At 31.5% G+C, this 22,206-nt stretch overlaps 3 protein-coding genes across 5 annotated transcripts in view; 2 read left to right on the top strand and 1 right to left on the bottom strand.

Moving 5' to 3' along the window:
• Window positions 1–1,036: 1,036 nt before the first annotated feature.
• Window positions 1,037–2,871, bottom strand: LOC113392342 (small ribosomal subunit protein eS8). The gene is made up of 6 exons (XM_026628725.2): window positions 2,725–2,871; window positions 2,407–2,513; window positions 2,199–2,298; window positions 1,908–2,083; window positions 1,579–1,708; window positions 1,037–1,179 (listed from the first exon to the last, which is right to left on the bottom strand). The coding sequence occupies exons 1-6, from the start codon at window positions 2,726–2,728 to the stop codon at window positions 1,070–1,072; spliced, it is 627 nt and encodes a 208-aa protein (XP_026484510.1). The 5' UTR covers window positions 2,729–2,871; the 3' UTR covers window positions 1,037–1,069.
• Window positions 2,872–3,520: 649 nt separating this feature from the next.
• On the top strand, window positions 3,521–4,901 carry LOC113392343 (protein mago nashi homolog). The gene is made up of 2 exons (XM_026628726.2): window positions 3,521–3,966; window positions 4,677–4,901. Exons 1-2 carry the CDS (start codon window positions 3,709–3,711, stop codon window positions 4,857–4,859), a joined length of 441 nt encoding a protein of 146 aa, XP_026484511.1. The 5' UTR covers window positions 3,521–3,708; the 3' UTR covers window positions 4,860–4,901.
• A 2,790-nt stretch (window positions 4,902–7,691) lies between these two features.
• Window positions 7,692–22,206, top strand: part of LOC113392747 (maternal protein pumilio) — a 71,324-nt gene continuing 56,809 nt past the window's right edge. Inside the window, exons 1-9 of one of the 3 annotated variants that reach the window (XM_026629303.2) lie at window positions 7,693–7,971; window positions 8,345–8,582; window positions 8,952–9,446; window positions 18,292–18,424; window positions 18,533–18,682; window positions 18,858–19,047; window positions 20,241–20,451; window positions 21,185–21,257; window positions 22,050–22,150. In XM_026629303.2, coding sequence (XP_026485088.1) covers window positions 8,367–8,582; window positions 8,952–9,446; window positions 18,292–18,424; window positions 18,533–18,682; window positions 18,858–19,047; window positions 20,241–20,451; window positions 21,185–21,257; window positions 22,050–22,150 — 1,569 coding nt within the window. In that variant the 5' untranslated portion in view covers window positions 7,693–7,971; window positions 8,345–8,366. Of the gene's footprint in view, window positions 8,583–8,951; window positions 9,447–15,436; window positions 15,717–18,291; window positions 18,425–18,532; window positions 18,683–18,857; window positions 19,048–20,240; window positions 20,452–21,184; window positions 21,258–22,049; window positions 22,151–22,206 lie in introns of those variants that run through there. The other 2 variants (XM_026629304.2, XM_026629305.2) reach the window with 2 other exon arrangements.

The following is a 22,206-nucleotide window of genomic DNA, read 5'->3' as shown; positions in this document are numbered from 1 at the left end:
CTATATTAAATTAAAAAGTAATTAAATAAAATCATAAAATATACTGGTTTCTTAAATAATATGCAAGCTATTTTTAAAAACTGTGTGTTATAGAATAGAATATAATAGAAAATAGTATGTTAAAGAATTTTCTTCATTATTAAAATGTTCAACTATACTGGTTACAATGTCTCACTGCATTCGTGATACTTATTCAACTTTAATTATTCATAAAATATAATATGCTACAACACATAACATCTTTGTAAGTACTTACTTATAAATGTAGTTATGCCCCAACTGCGGCAATAATGGTTTGAAAAAAAAATACATTTACGATAATAAAATGTCACAATTTACATTTTTTGTATCGCATATGTTAAGGTAACTTTAACGCTATCTACAAGTTAAGTTCCAAAGAAACTGTTTGAACAGGATAGTCCAATGTGGGTTGGATATACATTTAACAGATTTCATCAAACACATGCTATTTTCCTTCACCATCCGCAATCTTCCGTAAGGATTAAAATGTTCTAATTACTGGTTTGGAGGCCATTCATTAATTACGTAAGACGATTAAGGGGGGGAGGGGGCTCGACCATGTCTTATATTTTCTTACAAGGAGGAAGGAGTCTCGATAATTCTTATTAAGATAAAAAAAAATGCGCAAAGTTAAAATTATTTGAAAAAGGTTCGATTGTCGAGGTTCGCTCGGATGAGTATACCTATAAAACAATATTTCCATGTCAACGGGCGGGCCAAAAATAAAGATTATTAATACCTTTGAAATTACAAATATTTCAAAAAATGTATTCTTTGAAACAAACATTAAAATAAACCAAACTTGTATTCATTTTTCCCTTTAGATTCTTACGTAATAAATATTAAACACAGGGGAAGGGGTAGGCCTATTCTTATTTTTTCTTATAATAGGGGGGAGGGGGTCAAAAACAAGCGAAAATAGTCTTACGTAATAAATGAATGACCCCTTTAAGTAATAATACATACTCATAATTTAATCAAAGAAATAACCATAAGTCAAAATAAAAGAGAATAATAGTTTTTAGTATTTAATTTTACATTACACTTCCTACTTCGCTCTCTTGGATTTGATCTTTCTTAGGTAGAACTCCAGTTCTTTTCCTTCAAGCACATAGCCATCAGCCCGCCCACACTGGCCTGGCCTACTTGCTATGCATGCTGTAATAATTTAAACAATATGTTTTAGAAATGTAAGGCAGAGTATTAAAATGCTATATTGTAAAATAATTATCAGAGTAACTATGACAGAGATCATGCACCTGTTAAATGGTTCCCAAAACGGTACCCATTCGTTATACAGGCTCAAAACTTCTCGATATCATCATTTTATAACAATAAAAAAACATTATTTTCAACTGAGGAAGGCATAATATTTTAGATATTATTACATATTAAAGAAATATTTAGGTACAAGGTAGATTATAACTAATCTTGATATATTCTTCTAAAATTGAGTGAAGAAATAGTAAGTAGTAAAGTAATCACTCATCTATATAAATGTTATTATATCATTGTTATGAAAATTTTATAGGTAGTAGTCTAATAGTCTATGCATACCTAATAAACGTCCAGTATGGAACTGTTCCTCTAAAGCAGCTTCAACCTTTGAAAGACGCTGTCTTGCCAAATACTTCTTAGCAGTTTTCTTACTGCGCTTCTTGTTGATGATAGCTTCCTCAGCTTCAGTCTGCAATTTAGTTCATAATATGAGACTTTCCTTAATATAATATTCTTTGAAGAAATGTTCATTACAAGGAGTGTCATATCAGATAAAAGCAGGTAATCATTTTATTCATTTGACACGCAAATTTCATCATTTCTTTTTAAATAAAATCTTAAAATACAAATTAATTTATACATGACAAAGAATGTAAACTATTACTTACCAACTTGGCGCCCTTCTTTCTACCAAGGGGCAGAAGGTAATGAGACTCATACCATTGCCTGAATGGTGTGGCATCAACAACAACGATGGCATTCTTTACCAATGTCTTTGTACGGACCAACTCATTGTTAGAGGCATTGTATACAACATCGATGATGCGAGTTTTGCGAGTGGAACCTAAAAAAATATAATGTAATATTACTTAAATCAATCCTAATTTAGAGGAAACCAAATGGTAAGACTCGGTTAAGAATAAGCGTGTAAATAATAAAAAAAACGGAATTTAACTTACATTCCGAACCCCATGAAATGTTTCCAGTGTCGAGGCGTAAAGCACGGTACTTGACATTACCACCACGAGCACGCACTAAATGAATACGTTGAGAGCCAAGCTGAAACAAGAATCATAACAAAAAAACGTGAATATTAATAAATATACATTATAGTACATATCTTTGATCGTTTTAGTCTTAAGTGAGGTTATAAATTGATCCTTTTACCTTGGTGTTGGCAGCCGGGCGACCTAACTCATACTTCCTCTTCTTACGGATCGGCGCACGTTTGCCGCCAGTAGCTCTTCGTTTATGCCAATGATCACGACTGATACCTGCATAGCAGTTAAAATATGTTACACAAATTTAGGCACAATGTATTGACTTGAAAAATCACTAACACTTTTAAAGTCGAAACATAAAAATATTTGCATATTTAACACTCACGAATGATGTACTATTAATATCACATTATTAAAATATAAACTCATATCACATGAAAAAGATTTAACTCGATATATTTTAAAATTCTCGCAAGGTACTCACCCATATTGGCTGGGTCAGAAAGAAAAGATTATTTTGACGGCTGAAATGAATGAAACCTCTACTGCTCTGTAGTCTATGAAATATTGTCTATCCCTAATTCGTGTTCAGATTGGTTTTTTCGCGAAAGCTGATAAAATATTACACTTAATCGTAAATAATAATATTTTCTTCGAAAGTTTTTAAAATACAATGTAATTAATAAATACTCTTTTGGAAACATTAATATTATTTTTAAGTAGTCTAGCGGTCCGCTTATGGCACCTTTTTTAAAACTAAAACAATCCTTTACGTAATTTGTTCTTTTATTTACTATTCAGACATTCTTGAAACTCCTCACAATTATATTATTTTTATTATACTTAAAACTATACGGTTAGCATAATCGTGCCTCCAATGCTAGACGTAAACAAATGAAAAACGTTTTCATAAGAACAAAATGACAAGTATTTTTAAAATTACAAATTGAAGCTGGCTTAAAAAGATCTAATTCAAAAAGAATTAATATATTTGTAGACTCATTTAAGAAGTAGAATTTGGTATCATACATTAATTGAAATATCTAAAGTAAAATACCTTCTTAAGATGCTGATATTAGGATTACTCGCCATACTTTTGTAATCATTTTATAAATGGTTAGAAAAATATGGCGTGTACAACGCTAAGTTATTATTACAATTACTATTCAGTTTGTTTAATGAATAAGTAATGCCATATTAATTATTTATTTAGATAGATGAGGATGGGTTTTTGAGTATGGTAAAAATATATTAGTTGAATCAAAATCTCAAATGTCAATGTCATTGTGTTTGAAACTTGAAGCTCAAGCGTCTGAAGTCGGCGTCGTTTCTCATAAATTCTCAATTTTTCAATGTGGTGCTGCCAAAATAAAGCGTGTTTGATTAAAGTTTGAGAATAAAACATATATAATAGTTTAGAGCACTTACGTGCTCAATAATTGTGAAAATTGCTACTCAAAGTACAACTATGTCTTCTGACTTCTACATACGGTATTATGTAGGCCACAAGGGAAAATTTGGACATGAATTTCTAGAGTTTGAATTTCGGCCGGATGGCAAATTGAGATATGCCAATAATTCAAATTACAAGAACGATACTATGATACGGAAAGAAGCGTATGTGCATCCATGCGTGATGGACGAATTAAAAAGAATTATTGTAGATTCTGAGATAATGCACGAAGATGATCGTTTATGGCCCCAGCCTGATCGTGTTGGCAGACAAGTAAGTTACTATCTTATATCTACGTATCTTTTTAAATATCAGAAATTTAAAATCACCGTATGATATATGTGGTTTAAATATTAGTTATTAAGTTGATAATAGTTACCAAGAAGCAAAAACCGTGACGAGTCTTATGTATAAGAACATGAAATGCTTGCCTGTCACGTCAATTGCTTAAATTTAAATCGGGTGAAACTAAGTGCAGTTACTTTTAAGATAATAATATATATTAAAACTTCTCCAAAAGTTGCTCTGTAGTCTTTGTATATTGGTTCAGTCATTTTATTCAGTTAAGCATTACAAAAAAGTCTCTTTATTTATTTGTAGACAATAACTTGAAAAAAGAAACTCCTGGCTATTTATGATTTTTGCATAATTTTATTTTATTAAATGAGTATATATGTATAATATGTAGCATTACATTTATATACTTTGTGAGAATCCCAATGTTTATATCACTGGTGTCTTAGTTCATTCAAGAACTTTTTATAGCTAAAAATTGTGACTTGGTTTCCAAATAAAAAAAAAGCATCACTGTTCTTTCTATATATAACTGTAATTTTTATTTATTTTATTTTGTGTATACTTTATCTTTGAGTCTTATCCATTTCATCTTTACCAAAATTTTATCTCATATTATTTTAGTTTCAATGCTCTAAATAAGACAATAAAGTGGTTTATTTATTATTACTTTTTTCTTTTATCTCCAGGAGCTTGAAATAGTTATAGGTGAAGAACACATCTCTTTTACAACATCTAAGACTGGCTCTTTGGTTGATGTCAATCAATCTCGTGATCCTGAAGGTCTACGCTGTTTTTACTACTTGGTGCAAGATCTCAAATGTCTTGTATTTTCACTTATTGGTTTGCATTTTAAGATTAAGCCAATATAGGTTAAGCTTACAGTTATGGTAAAAATAAAGAAATTTTAATAACGTTTTATTATTCACTGTACCTTTGAATCCATAGTTCAAGTAATATTTAACTCACATATGAATATTTTTAGTTGGTAGGCCATGGGCTGAATAGTAAGGGTAGGCTGAGATGAGCCAGTGGTAATAACACACAAATCTAACCTTAAGATTACAGGTTATAATCTTAATTTGTACTGCAGTTTTTTCCAAGTACTTGTTCATTGTATTTGTTCATCTCAAACTCTGCATTAAAGGAATAAAAAGTGAGTGAGGTGCTCTTTCATGCAATACATATGTATGTATGCAATACTGCATGTATTTGAAAGAGCACCATATATTTAAAAATTTAGCAACAACCAAAAATAATTATAAGTAATATAAAAATCTATTACTATATGTGTGTTAAAGAAACAACAACAATGAAAATAAAAACTTTAATGGTGTTACATATGTTTTCACTACTACATTTCCGGAAAATCTAGTTTGACATTTATATAACAAATAGATACAATCAATTATTTAATCTCTTTTAATCATTTTTGGAAACTTGTCTATTTAGTGTATCATAATAATATGAATTCACCATGAACCAGGAAATTATATAAAATTGTTTTTTGACTCTTGAACTCTTTCAAATTATATAAAATAAAACCTAGACTTTTAACCGTTTCACCGCCAACGTGTCTTTCAGGTGTAAACCAATAAATGTATCCAAACAAGTGATGTTATGGAGTAAACTATTTCGGATATCTGAATCCGAAATAATTTCGTATTCATAACCCTATGTGAAACCGGTAAAAGTTTACTTATCCATATCCAGACAACTAATTTCATATCCATAACATCCTTGGTCGCCGACAACAACATAAGGCGACTGCTTTTGACCCATAATTACAGGAAACATTATAACGGATTATTTGAACAATTTTTTTTTTTATTATAATCCCTACAGTTTATGTTATTGAAGTGAATCGAAATAAAGCTTGTTCTTTGACGTATAATTTCCAAATTTGAATCTCTATAAACGCGTATTCAAGAAAACATTTTAATCAAATATAAATGATATGCCTATAACTTAAACACTATTTATTTTCATGTTAATTGTGCTGGGAGCAATTCGAAGCAATATTTCATTGGAGCTAACGCCGACGTGGCTTTTTAAAGTCAACGGTAAGGTGAATTGTGATGGATTATTTAAAAATTATATTGAAAATTATCTATAAAAGTAATTATTGGTATAAGTAGTACCACGAAAAATGTATAGAAGAACTTCCGAAAACCAATTCGAAATAAATGTTCACTGGTATCCATTACTACGATTCCTATATGAACGGCCCCCTGGACGGCGGAAATGAATATTTCGAAAACTTATTAAGATTTGAATTGGAAAAGTTAAATCTTGAAGGAAGAAAACCGGTATACGAAAAAATCATCAACACAGTAAGAATCTGTAATAACTCGAGTATGATAATTTTCATTGGAGTCACTTTTAAGATGTCATTTTTAGAATGTGCTGTTTTCTATAAATTCGTTATTTGAGATTTTTTATGTAATTGTTATTTTATGTGATAGTCCTTTTATTAATATTTTTTATGTATGGAACTTTAATAATATTAGTGATTACAATTATATCGATATTTTGCAATATCCTAGTTTTACCCCATCACTGGTTTTCTGTAATGAAAAATGTTTTAATGGACAAAAAGCACATTCGATATGCGGCCCATAGCTATCAAAGGGTTAAACGCAGTTTGCCATATATAATAACTCGTAGATTTCAAATCTTACTGACTTCTTGGAAATATTTTTTTTAGCTTATATTTTAGGAACTGTTTTAAGAGCTTATTAAGGATATTTGTTAATGTCACGACCGATACCGTTAGTATCAAGCAAAAAGATAGCCAGTCGGTATTTAATCCACTTACATCGCCTTAAAGTTAAGCTTTGAGCTGTTTTACAATGAAAGGCAGTTACCTAAAAGCTGACATCTATATAATTAGTAAACACTAAACATGTTGCATAAAATATGTCATAAATGGATCCCTGGTAGAATACTAGATAAAGTCATAAATGGAATATAATAAAACTTTGAACTAATACTATCTAATATTATTGATATTTTGTTCCTGAAATAAGATATTTGTGTAATTAATTTATATATTGACTGAATTATAGAGGCTTTAACCAATTTAAGTAAGTTAACCTGTGATGAAAATATCAATAATAAAATTTGATAATGTTTATTGATGTAGATCAACCTCTATGTAACCTTTCTAAACGAGTCAATAGGATATCATTCATATTATTCTTGTTATCAATCTTAATAATATTAGGCTTTTACATCTACTTCTCTCTTTATTCTAACCTTCTCCTAGTCTTCTTATAACAAGTATAATTTAATTGCTACTAGTGTGAAATACGTGTAGAGCTGACTCAACTTTTAAACAAATTTAATCTGTGGCATCATTTTATCTCAAAAATTTATTATAATCAAATTCCATTTCATGTTCACAGCATTAAATTCACTAATAAGATTATATTTAACTATGAAAATATTACTGCATTGATTTCATTTTAAATATTTTATATTCAATTTATCTCAATAATGCTATTTTTATATCTAAATAAAAAACGAATATCCAAGACATAAAATTATACATTTATATATTTTTTTATAGTTATATTCTGTTTTGACTTAATATTATAATGATTGTAATGTTTTCGTTTTTGAACAACTATCTAAAAATAAATATTATTTCCCATTATGAAATTGTTCATACAATGGAACGTTAGCAGTATTTATTTATGTTTATAGTATAGCTTTGCGCGTTGCGCGCGCATCGCATCTGCCCGACCGACTATGGCGGATAGGCAGTGAAGGATGTTTGTAGTCTTTTTTAAATCGGGAAGTATCGACGATAGCCAATGGCATAATCCGGGTTTTTTGTAAAAATTGTACATTGTAAATAGTCCTGTGTACATATAGTAATTATATTTGTGGTCGTTTTGTTTAGAAATTGTGTGAATAGTGTAATATTTTGAGTGTTTATTCGATTCAGTCTTCGACGCCGACAAATCTCATAATCTAGGAGTTAGTACATTGGTACATAATACATAACATCCAAATTCATAATTTAACAAATTAAATTATATATTAATCGTCGGTATCACCTATTGTCTTTGTGTTTATCTTGAGAAACGGACCGTTGCAGTTTCCTGCAATATTTTGATTCTCAAAGCGGCTGTCATCGTGCTTCGATAAAACTAGTAGCTGTCATTACAAAGACAAAAAGACTATTATAGTCTTTAAATGGCTTCAGTACTCAATATTACGAGCTGTGCATAGTAATTTTGATCATGGTAAACGGTCGAATCAACATTTGACTCAAATAATACAAGCGGTAAAGCTTAATTGTATCTATAAACAGAAGATCATAAGATATTTACTGTTTACCGTTGTGAAGGACTGAAGAATAGTGAAACTGAATGCTCGAGCCTCACGGTAGCCCAATGAAGTGGCCGGGCACTGGTGGAGACGAAGAGGCGGGTGAAGCAGCGTTGCAGACCGCGCGAGTGGCTCAGACTCGCGCCCAAGACGACGCTGCCGTTCATTATGTGTTCCAGCGCGAATCCCAGGAAGCAGAATTATCCTCATTAGCACCGAAACAACGTTGGGCTGTCGGTGACGACTCTATTGCGGAGGTTTGTTTACTAATACATTTGTTGTATACACAATAATACATATTAGTAAATGTTTCAATTTCAGCTTAATCTCTTTATGATTTCATATTGAATTTTATAATAATATGGCATATGATAGATATATTAAATCATATGAAATAGCTTTACTTAAAATATACTAACACTGAGAATTTTAAGAATTAAGTTAATAATATTTTATAAAAATTTATTTGTTTAATTTAAAGTTAATTTTTACTGTGACAGTGATTTACTTTAAGATTTATAGCTGGTTTTTCAATAAAATAATATCTAAATAAATTAACTAAATATTTAGAAAAAAACATACAATATTGGGGACCTATACAATGATTATGTTAATTTTTTTTTCAGAACCAAGATAAATGGAAGAATCCTACACCGATAACAATGAATAATATTCAACAAGGCCCAGTGCAATTAAAGAACTCTCAGACTAATCAGCAGCAGTACATTAATCAGGCAATAGCCTCATCTGTCGGTACTTTGGCCATTAATCCTTCTGTTATTGGAAGTCATACAGCACATTTGACCACAAACATGGTCCACACACAGTTGGCACCATTACAAAACCATACATTGGGTAATAATTTAACAATACAGAACAACACTATGATGCTCCCACCTCTCCAAGGCATACAAAATGCTCCTCAACTAGGACAACAAGGTTTATACGATATACATCAACATCCTGGGAACCCAATGCAGGCTATGAATGGCATTGGCAAAAGTGCTGAACATCTTATGTACTTAAGCCAAGCAGGTATGCTTGCACCTGGGACAAATCAGTTTCTACAGCAAGGACAAAACCAATTGGGACTAACACCAGTAGCTACTATCAGAAATCAGGTGAGTTATATTGTTAAAATATATTCCTGGGTTTTAGATTGATGACATAGATAATCTTTCTTTAATTTAAAAATAAAATAAATAATCATAATATCTTTACTTAAAAGTGTAATGCGAGTACATATGTAAATCGTTGTTGGTGTTTTTGCTAGTCATAAAATAATAAATGTATATGCAGCACTATAATTTAGCTATTTAGTTAGGTTTTTGGTTTCATTTCATAGGATTATAAGTATTTCACAATGATGATAAATATATCAAGTACCTTATTGACGGATAGTTATGGGTTTTCATGTACTAATTTGTGTACAAAACTAAATAGACCTTTTGAATTTAATTTTGTGCTACTGAATTTTACCTAGAAAATAAACCTTTGGTATAACATTAATGTCAAATCTCACCATGTACTGATATTTTCTAAATTGGTACAGTATCATGAATATTTAGGATGGGATTAACTATTATGTGTAACATGATATTGTATTTGTATTACAACAATTTTGGTAATTATGTTTAGGAAAAGAGAATACTATTCTACTCATATTTGTGATTTACATATTCAATTTGCCATACAAAAACAATCCTATCAATTTTGATTGGTTTTGCTACAAAATGAACTACAATAAGCAATAACAAAACAAGATTTTTTTCCATGTTTCATATGTATTTTCTGTTGTGCACTTAAATTGTTTCATATTATTGTGTATTATACTTTTTTAATATGTACCCATGTTAAGGGCTAGTTGCAAGAAGTATGACCCTATACTTTTTACAGGCCATTGTAAATCTATAAATGGCTATCAAATGTTTACATTAAAGTAAACTGTTTATGTTATTTTCACAGTACATTTTATCCTTTTGCTCAATGTATGGTTGTTAATTTTTTTGTATTTTGCACATAATATAACAGACAGAAAGTCAAATGGGATAGGTAATTAAATAAATGACCATCCCCTTTTTTCTTTTGTCTGCAATTGCATTATTACTTAGGCTGGATCTTAGTAAAATAATCACACAACAGGATGGGCACTCACAAAAGCCATATACCAGTGCACTACATACAATATATGATGTGTTAATTATAGTTAAATCATAAAAACAAATTTATGCATACTTTCGTTGGTTGATATTTTAATTTAAAATTTTTTTTAGTAGTAATCAAGCATAGCACAATATTTTTAATTTTCTGACAGCTTTCGGCCATGTTGGCTATTGTCTAGGGACTATCGCAGGGCATATATATTATAGCAAAGACAAGTGTATGCTTTATTCCAACTCTTCTAATACAATGGGACAGATATTCTTAAAAAATTGAAAGAGCTCAGACACAAAACCAATGACTTTATTTGCTTTCAAGCCATGGGAGAATAAAATGATTTGGCAATAATTAAAGCATTATATTATTCAAAGATTCTGCAAGAAAAGGTTTACATATTTTGCCAGCTGAACACATGAATATTAACCAAGATTACCATAGACAGGCAAGCATTATTGTATAAATGTTCATCTCCTTCTCAATTCATCTCATGCTCGGTGACCAAGGAATACATTGTTAGGAAACCTGTCAGTTTTTGATAAAAATCTCTATCTCAATCATACCGATCAATCTCATTCGTGTCTTCTCCATCCTACATGACATTGGCGAAATAATCTGTGCCCTGTGGCACAACTAAAAGCCATTAAACTAAGAATTGAATTGAATTGATAAAAATCTCATAATTTTCTCAATAAAAGGTAACTAAAATACAATATAAATAATAATAATAAATACTAAAATGTTACTTCTTTGTTTATTACCAACATTTCTTGTACTCTTTACTGTGAAGTCATCAGAAAATAGAATATCTGAATTATTAACTACTGTTGGGTACTTTTACATAGATGAGGAGAAGCAGTGTTCTCAAATGGTTTGTGGCATCCCATTTGTGATATCGTTTTAGATATTTGTAATATTTTTTTTATTTTATGTATTTATTAGTTTCTAATGTATATCTGATGTATTATTCTCCTCGCGCCTTAAATATGCAATTTGTGTTTTAAAACTTCTGATTCAACATGATTAAAGCCTTCACCGTGTCTATCTAGTTGACAAATACTCTTTTTTGTTTAGTTACGTTTGATGATAATTTGGTCAGGTACAAAGTATTGTAAAAGTATCACAAATTGAAAAAGCGAAGTCGAATTTGCCGTCCCATTGGAATATGATAGCGTGTTTGTGCACATTCTTGTGCACTATAATATGGCTGGCTAGTTGGCTAGTCTCCCTGGGAACGGCCGCCATAGTCAAAATCGGTCAGGGGATATCTTCATCAGTGGAATGTAGTATATGTAAAAAGATGATACGTAAATTGGGTTAACTACTTGACTGACAATACTCTTTTTTATTGTGTAATTTGGTGGCAGGACTTTGTAACAGCCCGACTGGGAACAGCAATACTTGTTGTGTTCCGTTTTGAATGGTGAGTGAGCCTGAGTAACTACAGGGATATAACATCTTAGTTCCCAAAATTGGCGGCGCTTTGGCGATGTTAGGAATGGTTATTATTTTATACAGCGCCAATGTCTATCGTCGAATGTAACCACTTACCATTAGGTGGCCAATTTGCCCATACTACTACCTATTGCATAATATATGCAATACATCGCATAAACTTGTACTGACCTTTGAATGATCCACATCAAATAACTTATTTTGGAAGAAAACAGTGAATGTAAACGACCTCCTCGTTATAAATAAATAGCTATTCCCTGAGACATCGTTCCCGTACACTCTTTGTTTTCTTCAGACCTTAAGCTCTGTATGTAAAGTTTCAAAACCTAGACCAACAAAGACCTACAAAGTTACTCTAAGCAGTCTTATTTATTTTGTACAAGTAACTATTGTGATTGTTATTTTTCACTTATTACACAAAACGAACTTCACTGTTTCTGTATATTCAATGTATGCAAAATTGTTTAAAAGTTTATGATTTATTACTATTGACACAATTAATAGACAATTTACATGTGTATGCAAACATTAAGTGTCACATACTTGACGGTTTCGAAGGGACAATTACAGACACATTACAAGTAGTCTATAGTAAACGATCTTTCTTGCAGTTAGTAGCATGTTTTTCCTACCTGTGACTAATAAAAGATGATACTCAATAAACCAAATAATATTATATTGTTTCCGAGAAAACGTTCGTCATGCTTTTGTACCGTTATGACATCCAATATTTCGGTGATTTAATAATTGAGATAAATAAAATGCTAAATATTTTGTTAACCCCCAAGATCGATGATAATCTATTGTTAATATTATATTTTAAACTGGAATAAACATCTTAAACATTACTACGAAGTAATAAAATAATAAGGCCTATTCTGTATGTACTAATGTAGATAGAGACTCAAATTGCTATTTTTTGTGAATATTAAATAATATTCACCAAATTATATTTAATCTTCAACAGTAAATCTAATATGTACTTAATGTTATTAATATATTTTTTTATTACATTAAATTAATGAGTAAATTTGTTTGGTTATTGAGGAATAAAAAACCTTAAAACGAATACAATTCAGCATAGTGGGCTTATATGTGAATTTAAATAAAAGCTTGTATAAATATTTTTACATCATATTAGATTTGTAGTAATCATTTTATAACTACAACTTCTTTGGCACGCTATTATAATAAAATAAAAACCGATTTCAAAAATTTGTTTGATCTTTAAACTAAAAACATAATACGTCCTATCTTATGATTGGACAAATATTAATGGTCCAACCTAACTGTAATATAGTATACTATAATACCATGTTATGGCCATTATATTAACGAAGCAATAGCAATATATGTTACCATGATATTGTATGTGGAGCATTCGTTTCGAATATATTGGAAAGAATAGGACGTCAAAACAGGGCTAACGGCCAACGATACACTGTCACCACGTGGCTAAGAAACTCTAGTAAACACGATAAGTTATTAGACCGTATTAGTAGTTTGTATTAATCTTCAACAACATAATCACTTGCTACTTAAAACAATATAAAAAGTCCTTGCTTCGGATTCACGTCTCATAATATCTACTGGGCCATCTCGAGGTCGTGATTAAAATTGAGCTTTACGATTTCGTTTTTTTTAATTACGTACTCCCACGTAGTAAATTAAAAAGATTTTGTAATATTATTTCATTAATAACAAAATTAAACAACACTGTCGTTGTTTCTAATCAAACCTGATTCGAATCTTACTATGGCTCTTACCTAAAATAAACATTTAAATATTACAACTGTTTTACAAATATTAGATATTATATTTATAAGATTAAGCAAAAGCCTAACTACAATAACATATAAACTTACAATTCCTAGTACTAAATACTAGTTAGATTTCTGTGTAATCGAAAGGAGTCTGTTTCGCGTAGTCATCACGATGTTAGGTTCAATACTCGATAGAATACGTAATTAATTCTTATTATACATTTAATATTCTAACGTATATTATGAATGTAATAGTTAGTAAATTTGTTTGTTTGTTACTCTTTCACGTCTTAAATACACAACATATCATCATGAAATTATATATGTATACAACGTTGTAAGGTAAAGAAGAGAACATATGGTAACTAACACCTGTCTCTCCCCCACACACGCGGCTGTAGCTGCGGCTGGTTACTAGTTTATTATTAAGTTGGAGATTTATTTTGGATGAAGAATTGTTTAAAGTATAAGTTTGAATTAAAATCAAATATGTTTTGTGTAAAGTAGGCCATTTATTGAGGAAGGTTACACGATACATAACCTCACACTAACTCCTTTACACCAAGGAGCAGAGCAGTGGCCTTATGGTAAACTGAATGAAACAGATACTTATTTTCTATCTTCTTCTTTATTTATATTATATATATATTATACTTAGATATCAAAATGCAGATGGGGCGTCATTATAGTGAACATTATAGTGAAGCAACAAAACGGAATTTCATTTCGCATTTGATTTTGATTTTTCATTAATTTTGTTGCTTCACTAAATTTTTCCATTATATTTAATTTATATATTGCAATAATATTTATTTGTGTGTCAATCATGTGAAAATTACTGAACGTATCGGTAGGAGACTATGACCAGTGGACGCAGAATCGTCCGTAGATAGTTATAGACTACTACTTTTTTGAATTCTGTTCCATCCGCCCCCTTTTGTTTATTTAATGCCCAGCGAAGCGGAAACGGTCGAATAACATAAAATGCGAGTAAAACCGCGGCAGACGGCTAATAGTATATATATATATTTATTAGATTCGATTATAATGCATAGAACTTATCAGCTTTATGTACAAACGTTGTTCAGAAGGTGATTAGTTAAACACTGATTTCTTCCTTTCCGTCAGCCATGATTTTAAATCCGAAAGAAGAAGACACCGAAATATGTAATGTTAGTTACATCCCATTCAAAAAATTTATAGATGAAGAATTTTTTTTATTACATATATATGAGAAGCACTTTTTTAACCATATTTGACTAGCTAATAATTCTCAATATTTTACTATTTGTAAGAAATAATTCGTCAATTATATTATAAAAGAACCAAAATCTTTCTAACGTTTCACTAACGTCTTATTCTTGATTTTACCTTTATCAATTTCAATGAAATTAGTAGCTGATTTTAATCTCCATTATTAGCCCATATGTATTTTATGCCCTTGCATTATAAAAATGTTGCCAATGTCATTACGATCAACAATACATAAAATAATGACTAATACATAAATTATCTAAAAAAAATAATATCATATTATTAATGTTGTTTAAAACGGTATATTATAAAACTAATTAACTAAGTGTAAAAAAGTTCTAGTCAAGCACAACAAAAATAATCGTAAAACGCCGATTTGAATTTTTAGCGTTGTGTTTTGCGCCATCTGTTAAACATTTCGAGAAGCCTCACTTCGTCCGACGCTCCCGTACTCGGGAAGTTAACGCAGGCGCTGTGGTCGGCGTATGTCCTTTGTTCGAAACAAGTCAACATTGTACTTTTGAGTTTAGCTCTTCCAGTTTTATTTTGCTGTTTATAAAAGTTTTAGTGTAAGAAATGTGTTATTTTATCTTGGTTTTAGTGTAAATATCATACAGAAACTAGTGATCGATGTTAAGTGTGTTCTATAATACGATAAGCTTTCATTGTGGTACATGAGCGAGCTTTAGGTGGTTTGTACGCATGAAACCTTTGAGTGACTTTTTTTTCGAACCTAATGTTAAGGATATGGGCCCCGACATGGTGAGTTTATATGTTTAGTACTCTAGTTTATTGTATAAAAAGTTCCTTTTATGTCATGAAATGATGAAATTCTTCCCTTTTCTACGCAACAGGTCGGTTTTTGTTTTGTTTACTTGTCACCGGCGTCCGCCATTTCTAGCTCGTAATAATTATATTCACCGGTGTACAAACTAACACAAACACTAATACAACGGTTCTGAAAATACTAAGTCATCATTATATCATATTACATTCTGTTGAACTTTTAAAAACAAGTGTCGTTCCCCAGTCGTATTTTATCAAAATTACTTGTAATATTTTTATTATCAAAGGACTTGATCCCTTGTTCTCAGGTCAAGGAACATGCAACAGACATCAAATGATTTAATTGAAGTGTATAAATATATTGGCCAAATCGATTAAGTAAAACATATAAAATAAATTACTACTTAAATTACTTTGTAAAGGTTAGGATCACACAAATGCAAAGAAATTCGTTAGTAATATTTTTGTGATGCAAACTAAACAAACTTTCAATCTTCATGTAGCAAGCAAATCAATTTGACTTTTATATCTTCATAATTTTTTTCAAAATTAAAGCGAATGAATTATGCTTAAAAGCATAGTAAAGTAAAAACCTATTAATAATTGTTCTTTTTTCATAATTGATAAATAATCTACATGTTTTTGTTATAATGCTGATTTAAATTAACAAATGTAACAAATTTTTTTAAATTAAAATTAATAATTGGAAAATCCATAATTCGTTTTATTCAAATCAAATGAAATCACTATAGTCATCCAAATTTATTATTATCCTGAAATTGTTGTTGTTGAAATTTTTTTTCATTAGAAGTTTAGTAATCAATAGTGATGACAAATGTTTTATGTGAATAATTCCAAAAAATATTTCTTATTCTAAATTAATCTCAGCTATATATTATGAAACATTATAATGGGGTTAAACTTAGTATGTCTAACATAACATTGTGTACAAGGGAACTTAAATAACCTCAAAGATACAATTTTATCCTTTTTCCTCTTAACTGCTTATGTATTTATGCTCTTTATCAGTGTTGTTGTTGACAAGTTTTTATTATTTTTCATACCAAAATAAGGAGGATTAACTAGAATATCACTTAATTATAATCTATTTTTTATCCTTTCTTTTTGAACTGCCGGTATTCTATTTTTATTTTTCACCAAAGTTACAGGTCAATATGTTTGTTTAAAAAGTATATTAGAAGATTTTTTAAAAGTTTATTACAAGTGTTTAATATATTTAACATCTTGGTTCTACCATGTTTTACAAAATACTAGTTTGCAAAACTTCAAATTTGTTACACATTTTATATTTTCAGTTCATTTGGATAAGATAAGTTTAGCTTTATTTGTTGTTGAAATTAAGTATCGAAATATATTTACTATATACTACATTGGTAATTGTAATTTTATAAACCTCAAAATAATATTATTGTTTAATGTTTATGTTTGATAATGTTTATTTCATCAATAACCAACAGAGTACAATAACATCACAAAGGTTGACTTCTTCTTTTGAGTGCCATGAGCTCCCGTGCCAGAGGAAGTCGCTCTTCCTTAACACACTCATACTTTAATTATTATTATATATAGCTTCTATATAACCTTGCAAATGTTTATTGTCTTCGGAGCTAGATTGTCCATTTGGTAGTGTCAGCAACTTCCTCGGTTTTGAAATTAATTGTTGATAAAATTATTTCAAATAAATCTTTCTCCTATCTGAATAAGATTATAGAATTTACCTTCGTAATATAGTAAAAAATACCATAATTTTGAATAAAATGTGTTGGGGAATAAAATATTTATTAGGATAGAAAAAGGTTGAGGGGTCTGAGATGTGCATTATTGCCTAGGGTACGAGATTTATCGTTTTTTAAATTAACATGGTTATTTTTATTACTAACAGTATTTAAAACGGGTTAAAAAAAAGATTCTTTATGAAGACCATATTTATAATTATTGAGCATTGTTTAATTTTCTTGTTTAATGTTTTCTAGGATATAATGTACCAACATACTAATACTTACTAAGACTTCTCATATGTTTTCTTTGATAAACATATTAGTATAGTTATTTTTTTGCCTATATACAGACTTATATTTAAATATATTTATAGGCTTAGAAAATATGCATAATATGGGGCCTGCCTTAATTTTTTTTTCTACATTTATTTATAAATTCTGCTCACTTTTTAATTTAAAGTTTTGCTTTAATTGTATAAGCTTGTTTGCAGTGAGTTTAGCGATTATGATATTTTATGTATCACTGTTTGCATTAAAGGTTCTCAATTAGAAACAGAATTGCAATAAGTGCCAAATTATGCATTTTAATATTTTTTATTGTTTATTAATTTTTTTCAACAATTTATATATCTTAAAAGCACAACAAATTTTGGGTAAAATTGTATTTCTATGAAATTGATTATTTTTCTGAAATTTGAAATAAATTGCTAAAGAATATTGGTTTTTTAATATCTATATTATTATTGTTGTGAGTTATACAATGTCGATTAGCTCATGCTAAATAGATATAACATTGTGTTGTTTTTTTTTAGATTGCACCCGCTGCAAAAAAATTGTGGGACAAGGGCCCCGGTGCTGGAGGTGATAGCAAAGGTCCCCCGCATCTTCCTCCATTGCAACTAAATCCAGAACAAATGTGGCGAGATCCCACTTGGTCCGCTCAAGGTTTATTTTTTTTTTCACTCATTCTATAAATATAACAAAGAATATATTTGATATGAGAGAACAATTACAATTATATCTACTCGTTTAAAATTGTATATCATAAATCAGCAGTGGAACACAACGTGGGAGTTCCGATGATGGGCACGCGGCGCGGGGTCGCCTTCCTCGGAGGGGACGCCAGCAGCATCCTCTCCCCGCGCGACTCCGCCGGCCTCGGCGTCAAGATGGTCGAGTACGTGCTGCGTGGATCACCTACAGGTACTATACTAAGCATATTATATCGACTGATATTTGATTTTTTTTTTTATTTGTAGCACCTAATAAATTTGATAACTCCTACTGTTGAAACTTAAAAAAGTGAGAAGAACGTTTTAATTAAATACTAGTCGAGATATAAGAGAGGCATAATCGTAACAAAAATGGTATCACGCAGAGGGTGGCGGAGTGGCAGGCGGCGGCGAGAAGGTGGCGGGCGTGGTGTCGGGGCTGCGCGGCATGGTGCTGGAGGAGCGCGCCGACGACAAGGCGGGCTCGCCCTTCGACAAGGACCTGCACGAGATGCACGACCACGCACCCATGCCCAACGGGCTACACAACGGACAGGAGGACGACAAGGCTTTCAAGTAAACATATTTGTGTAGTTAACGATATTTTGTTGCCATTCTGTTGCGATTTTGCAGTGAATGTTATTAAATTCATTCGTTGCTATCATCAATGAGAAGTTGTCTCCATAGATAAGAAGCAGTGCCGAGACGCGGGCCGACACTTACAATATTAATTAAAGCTATAACGAGTGATCGAACAGGTCGCTCGCGAACAACAATAAAGGCAGATCGAATTCTCGCGATAACCAGTTTGGCCGAGCGGCCGGGCCGCGGCGCGAGTGTTCCGCGAGCCACCAATAAGCGCGCGAAGGCGAAATTGGAGCGTCGCTGGCGGTCGCCGGCGGGCAATAACCGCGCACTAGTCGTGGCCTCCGTCAATGCCACGCGCGGGGAGCGATCCCCGCTCTAATCTTTTATCATTTTGTTGATGTTAATGTATGAATCATCGTGTCGGCTGATTTTCTTAGATAGTATCGTTATTAAACTTTTATTGATTGTCAGTTCTTAATTAATTGCGGGAACAAATTTATTTGTCGTGTGATATATATCACTTACTTTTATATTATAGTCTACTAAAATAAACACGAAAGAAGAACAACACGAATTCGTTAAAGTTGCTGATGAATTCAGCTTATCGTGCTACTTGAATCAATATTTTTTATGTGAATCTAATTAGACTTCTTATTATAATCTTATATTATACATTTTAAATGAATATCCCCATTCAAATGTTTGTCTCGTGATAAATTATTTAAACCATAGGTATGCTCACTAAAAATATCTGTAGACGAAAATTTATCTATACAAAAATACGTGAAATAACTATAGGTAGCTAGAATTTAAAAAGATTTTTATAGAAAAGGTATTTCTCACCGCCCATAGACATTGGCGCTATATATAAATGACTCTTTACTTTGCCAATGCGCCACCAACCTTGAGAACTTAAAGGTTATATTCCTTGTGCCTGTTGTTACACTGGCTCACTCAACATTCAAACCGACTTTTGAATTCATTTAAAATATTGGGCTTCTTAAAATGTTTCGATAAGATTTTTTTACCTATAATAAACTGCCAAATTTACACACGGTAACAAAAATACTGCCATCATAATCTCCATCATTATATAATAAAAAAATCTCATGAAAAAACTGAATATAAACAGCTTGTGCCTGCTTTCGAATGCTCTCACTGACCGGCGCGTCACATTGCAGTCGCACGCCGGGCTCGCGGCAGCCGTCGCCCGCGGAGGAGGAGGGCGGCGCGGGCGCGGGCGGCGTGGTGGGCGTCAACGCGGGCGTGGGCGGCGTGGTGGGCGCCGTGCGCAACGGAGACGCGGCCGCCTTCCCGCTGCTGCCGCCGCACGCGCTGCCCGCGCCGCAGCCGCAGCCGCTGCACCACATGCCGCATCTGCAGCATCCGCAGGTACTGAACGCGTCTGCATTGCTTTTATTTATGCTTTGTAGCATGGGACGAAGATCGAAGATGTGATAAAAGCTCAAGAATAAAAATGGAAACAACATGATCCTTTAATGTTTTGCAAGAAGCTATTAAATAAAATCATTACTAGTATTGTGCGTTCAGTGTGACTTATACACTGTAAAATCTACATTTTCGTCTGAAAATCTTAAGAATATGAATATTTTTATTATTTCTAAGTAATGTGACAAAATTTATTCTAAAACGTCATTATGAAACTACTAAAGCTATGTGAAATTTTGCAATAAATAATATTAACAAGCAACTACCAGTCACAATGTTACTGAAGAGAAGTACTCCGGCAACATACTACAATAAATTAAATATGAAACCTTGAAAAGTCACAAATGAAACAAGTGAAAGAAAACCTTTCCAGTGATACTAAATTTGACAAAAAAGACGAAATTTGCTTCATGCTCTTAATAATATTTAATAATTAAATATTTTCTTTGTTATGATGGATGCATTATTTGTAATTCATGTCCTTCAATTGTATCAATAGAGTTTCATCTAGAATGACAGAGTTTCAGCATGAGAGTCATCCAATTTTAATAAAAATGTTTAATATCACATACAGTTCAAGTCTGTAATTTCCCGCTGGGCTAAGGCCTACTCTCATTTTTGTTGAGAAGAGAGGAACCTTTCGTATATCAAGTTATTATAATATATGTATTTTCAGCACCATCCTGGAATGCTTGGTGTTGCACCACTTCAAGGATTACCGCATCCGCAGCACCCACAAATACATCCCGGTAAGCATTGCTTAAATGTATTTATTCAAGTAGAAAAAAAAAAGTTTCATTGCCTCAATCAAAAAACTCTGCAAACTCGGCTCTAGTAGCTGAAATACTGAGCTGCCAGTATGAGTAGCCAATCGGCTGCATCTAGCAGACCCACCTATGCATCTAGGTGACCCACCTAGATACATAGCCAATTGGCTATTGGCTTCAGTTAACAAAGTGGTTGGGAAGACGATAATAATTATAATAGTTTACGTGAATTATCATCTGCCTTATAAAAACCTTTAGCAAAGAGATATTATTAGAATAATTTTCTTTTTAAGATAAATGAAAATTCTGAGAAACAAAAGTGTTTCCGGTTGCTATAAGTGTTCTGATATTATGATATCCGCAGTAGCCACGCACATTTTGTCTCACTATGGCTCCCGTGTAATCATACGTAATGACTGCCGCAGCTATAAAACTAACCTAGTACGTAATAGTATAGTCATAATATCTTAGACTAGTGTTAGGCGGCCTTAACAAAACCACTGTAATTTATATTTAAAATTAAAGCATCCAGTCATAATTAATAGACTATGTATTTAAGGGGAGAAAAATTTGATCTTTTTTTTGATGTGAATTTTTTAAAACATCTAAGATATGATATATAGAACAATAAAGATTCCATGAGTGAGTTAGGAATTAAATCCACTTCTTAAAACATACTACATAAGTTTGTGTCACGTATAACAAGCGAAACCACAGATTACTTGTACTAGTCCCTTTGTACGTGAATTATCTAATAAATCTTAAATATTTCAGGAATGACACTTAACGACTCAATGAATCAACACATCGAACTTGTTTTGCAAATGGAACAGCATCCACAATTTGATAACAACAGTTTTGCTAGCACACAACAGGTCAGATTCTTTATAGTTTACAATTTATTTAAAATTTGTTCATCTTAATATGGAGA

Source organism: Vanessa tameamea, chromosome 5 (assembly GCF_037043105.1).
Source record: "Vanessa tameamea isolate UH-Manoa-2023 chromosome 5, ilVanTame1 primary haplotype, whole genome shotgun sequence".
In the NCBI taxonomy this organism is placed as follows: Eukaryota; Metazoa; Arthropoda; class Insecta; order Lepidoptera; family Nymphalidae; genus Vanessa; species Vanessa tameamea.
The sequence above is the reverse complement of the archived record's forward strand: the minus strand, read 5'-3'. Positions and strand labels throughout refer to the sequence as shown.

Bases quoted from the DNA above. Each gene is read 5' to 3' on its own strand.
- LOC113392342 (XM_026628725.2), bottom strand. The intron at 2,299-2,406 runs GTAAAAGGATCA...TTCTTGTTTCAG, and splicing joins GCCCGGCTGCCAACACCAAG to CTTGGCTCTCAACGTATTCA. The intron at 1,709-1,907 runs GTAAGTAATAGT...ACTAAATTGCAG, and splicing joins GAAAGAAGGGCGCCAAGTTG to ACTGAAGCTGAGGAAGCTAT.
- LOC113392343 (XM_026628726.2), top strand. From the start codon at position 3,709: ATGTCTTCTGACTTCTACATACGGTATTATGTAGGCCACAAGGGAAAA. The intron at 3,967-4,676 runs GTAAGTTACTAT...TTTTATCTCCAG, and splicing joins CTGATCGTGTTGGCAGACAA to GAGCTTGAAATAGTTATAGG.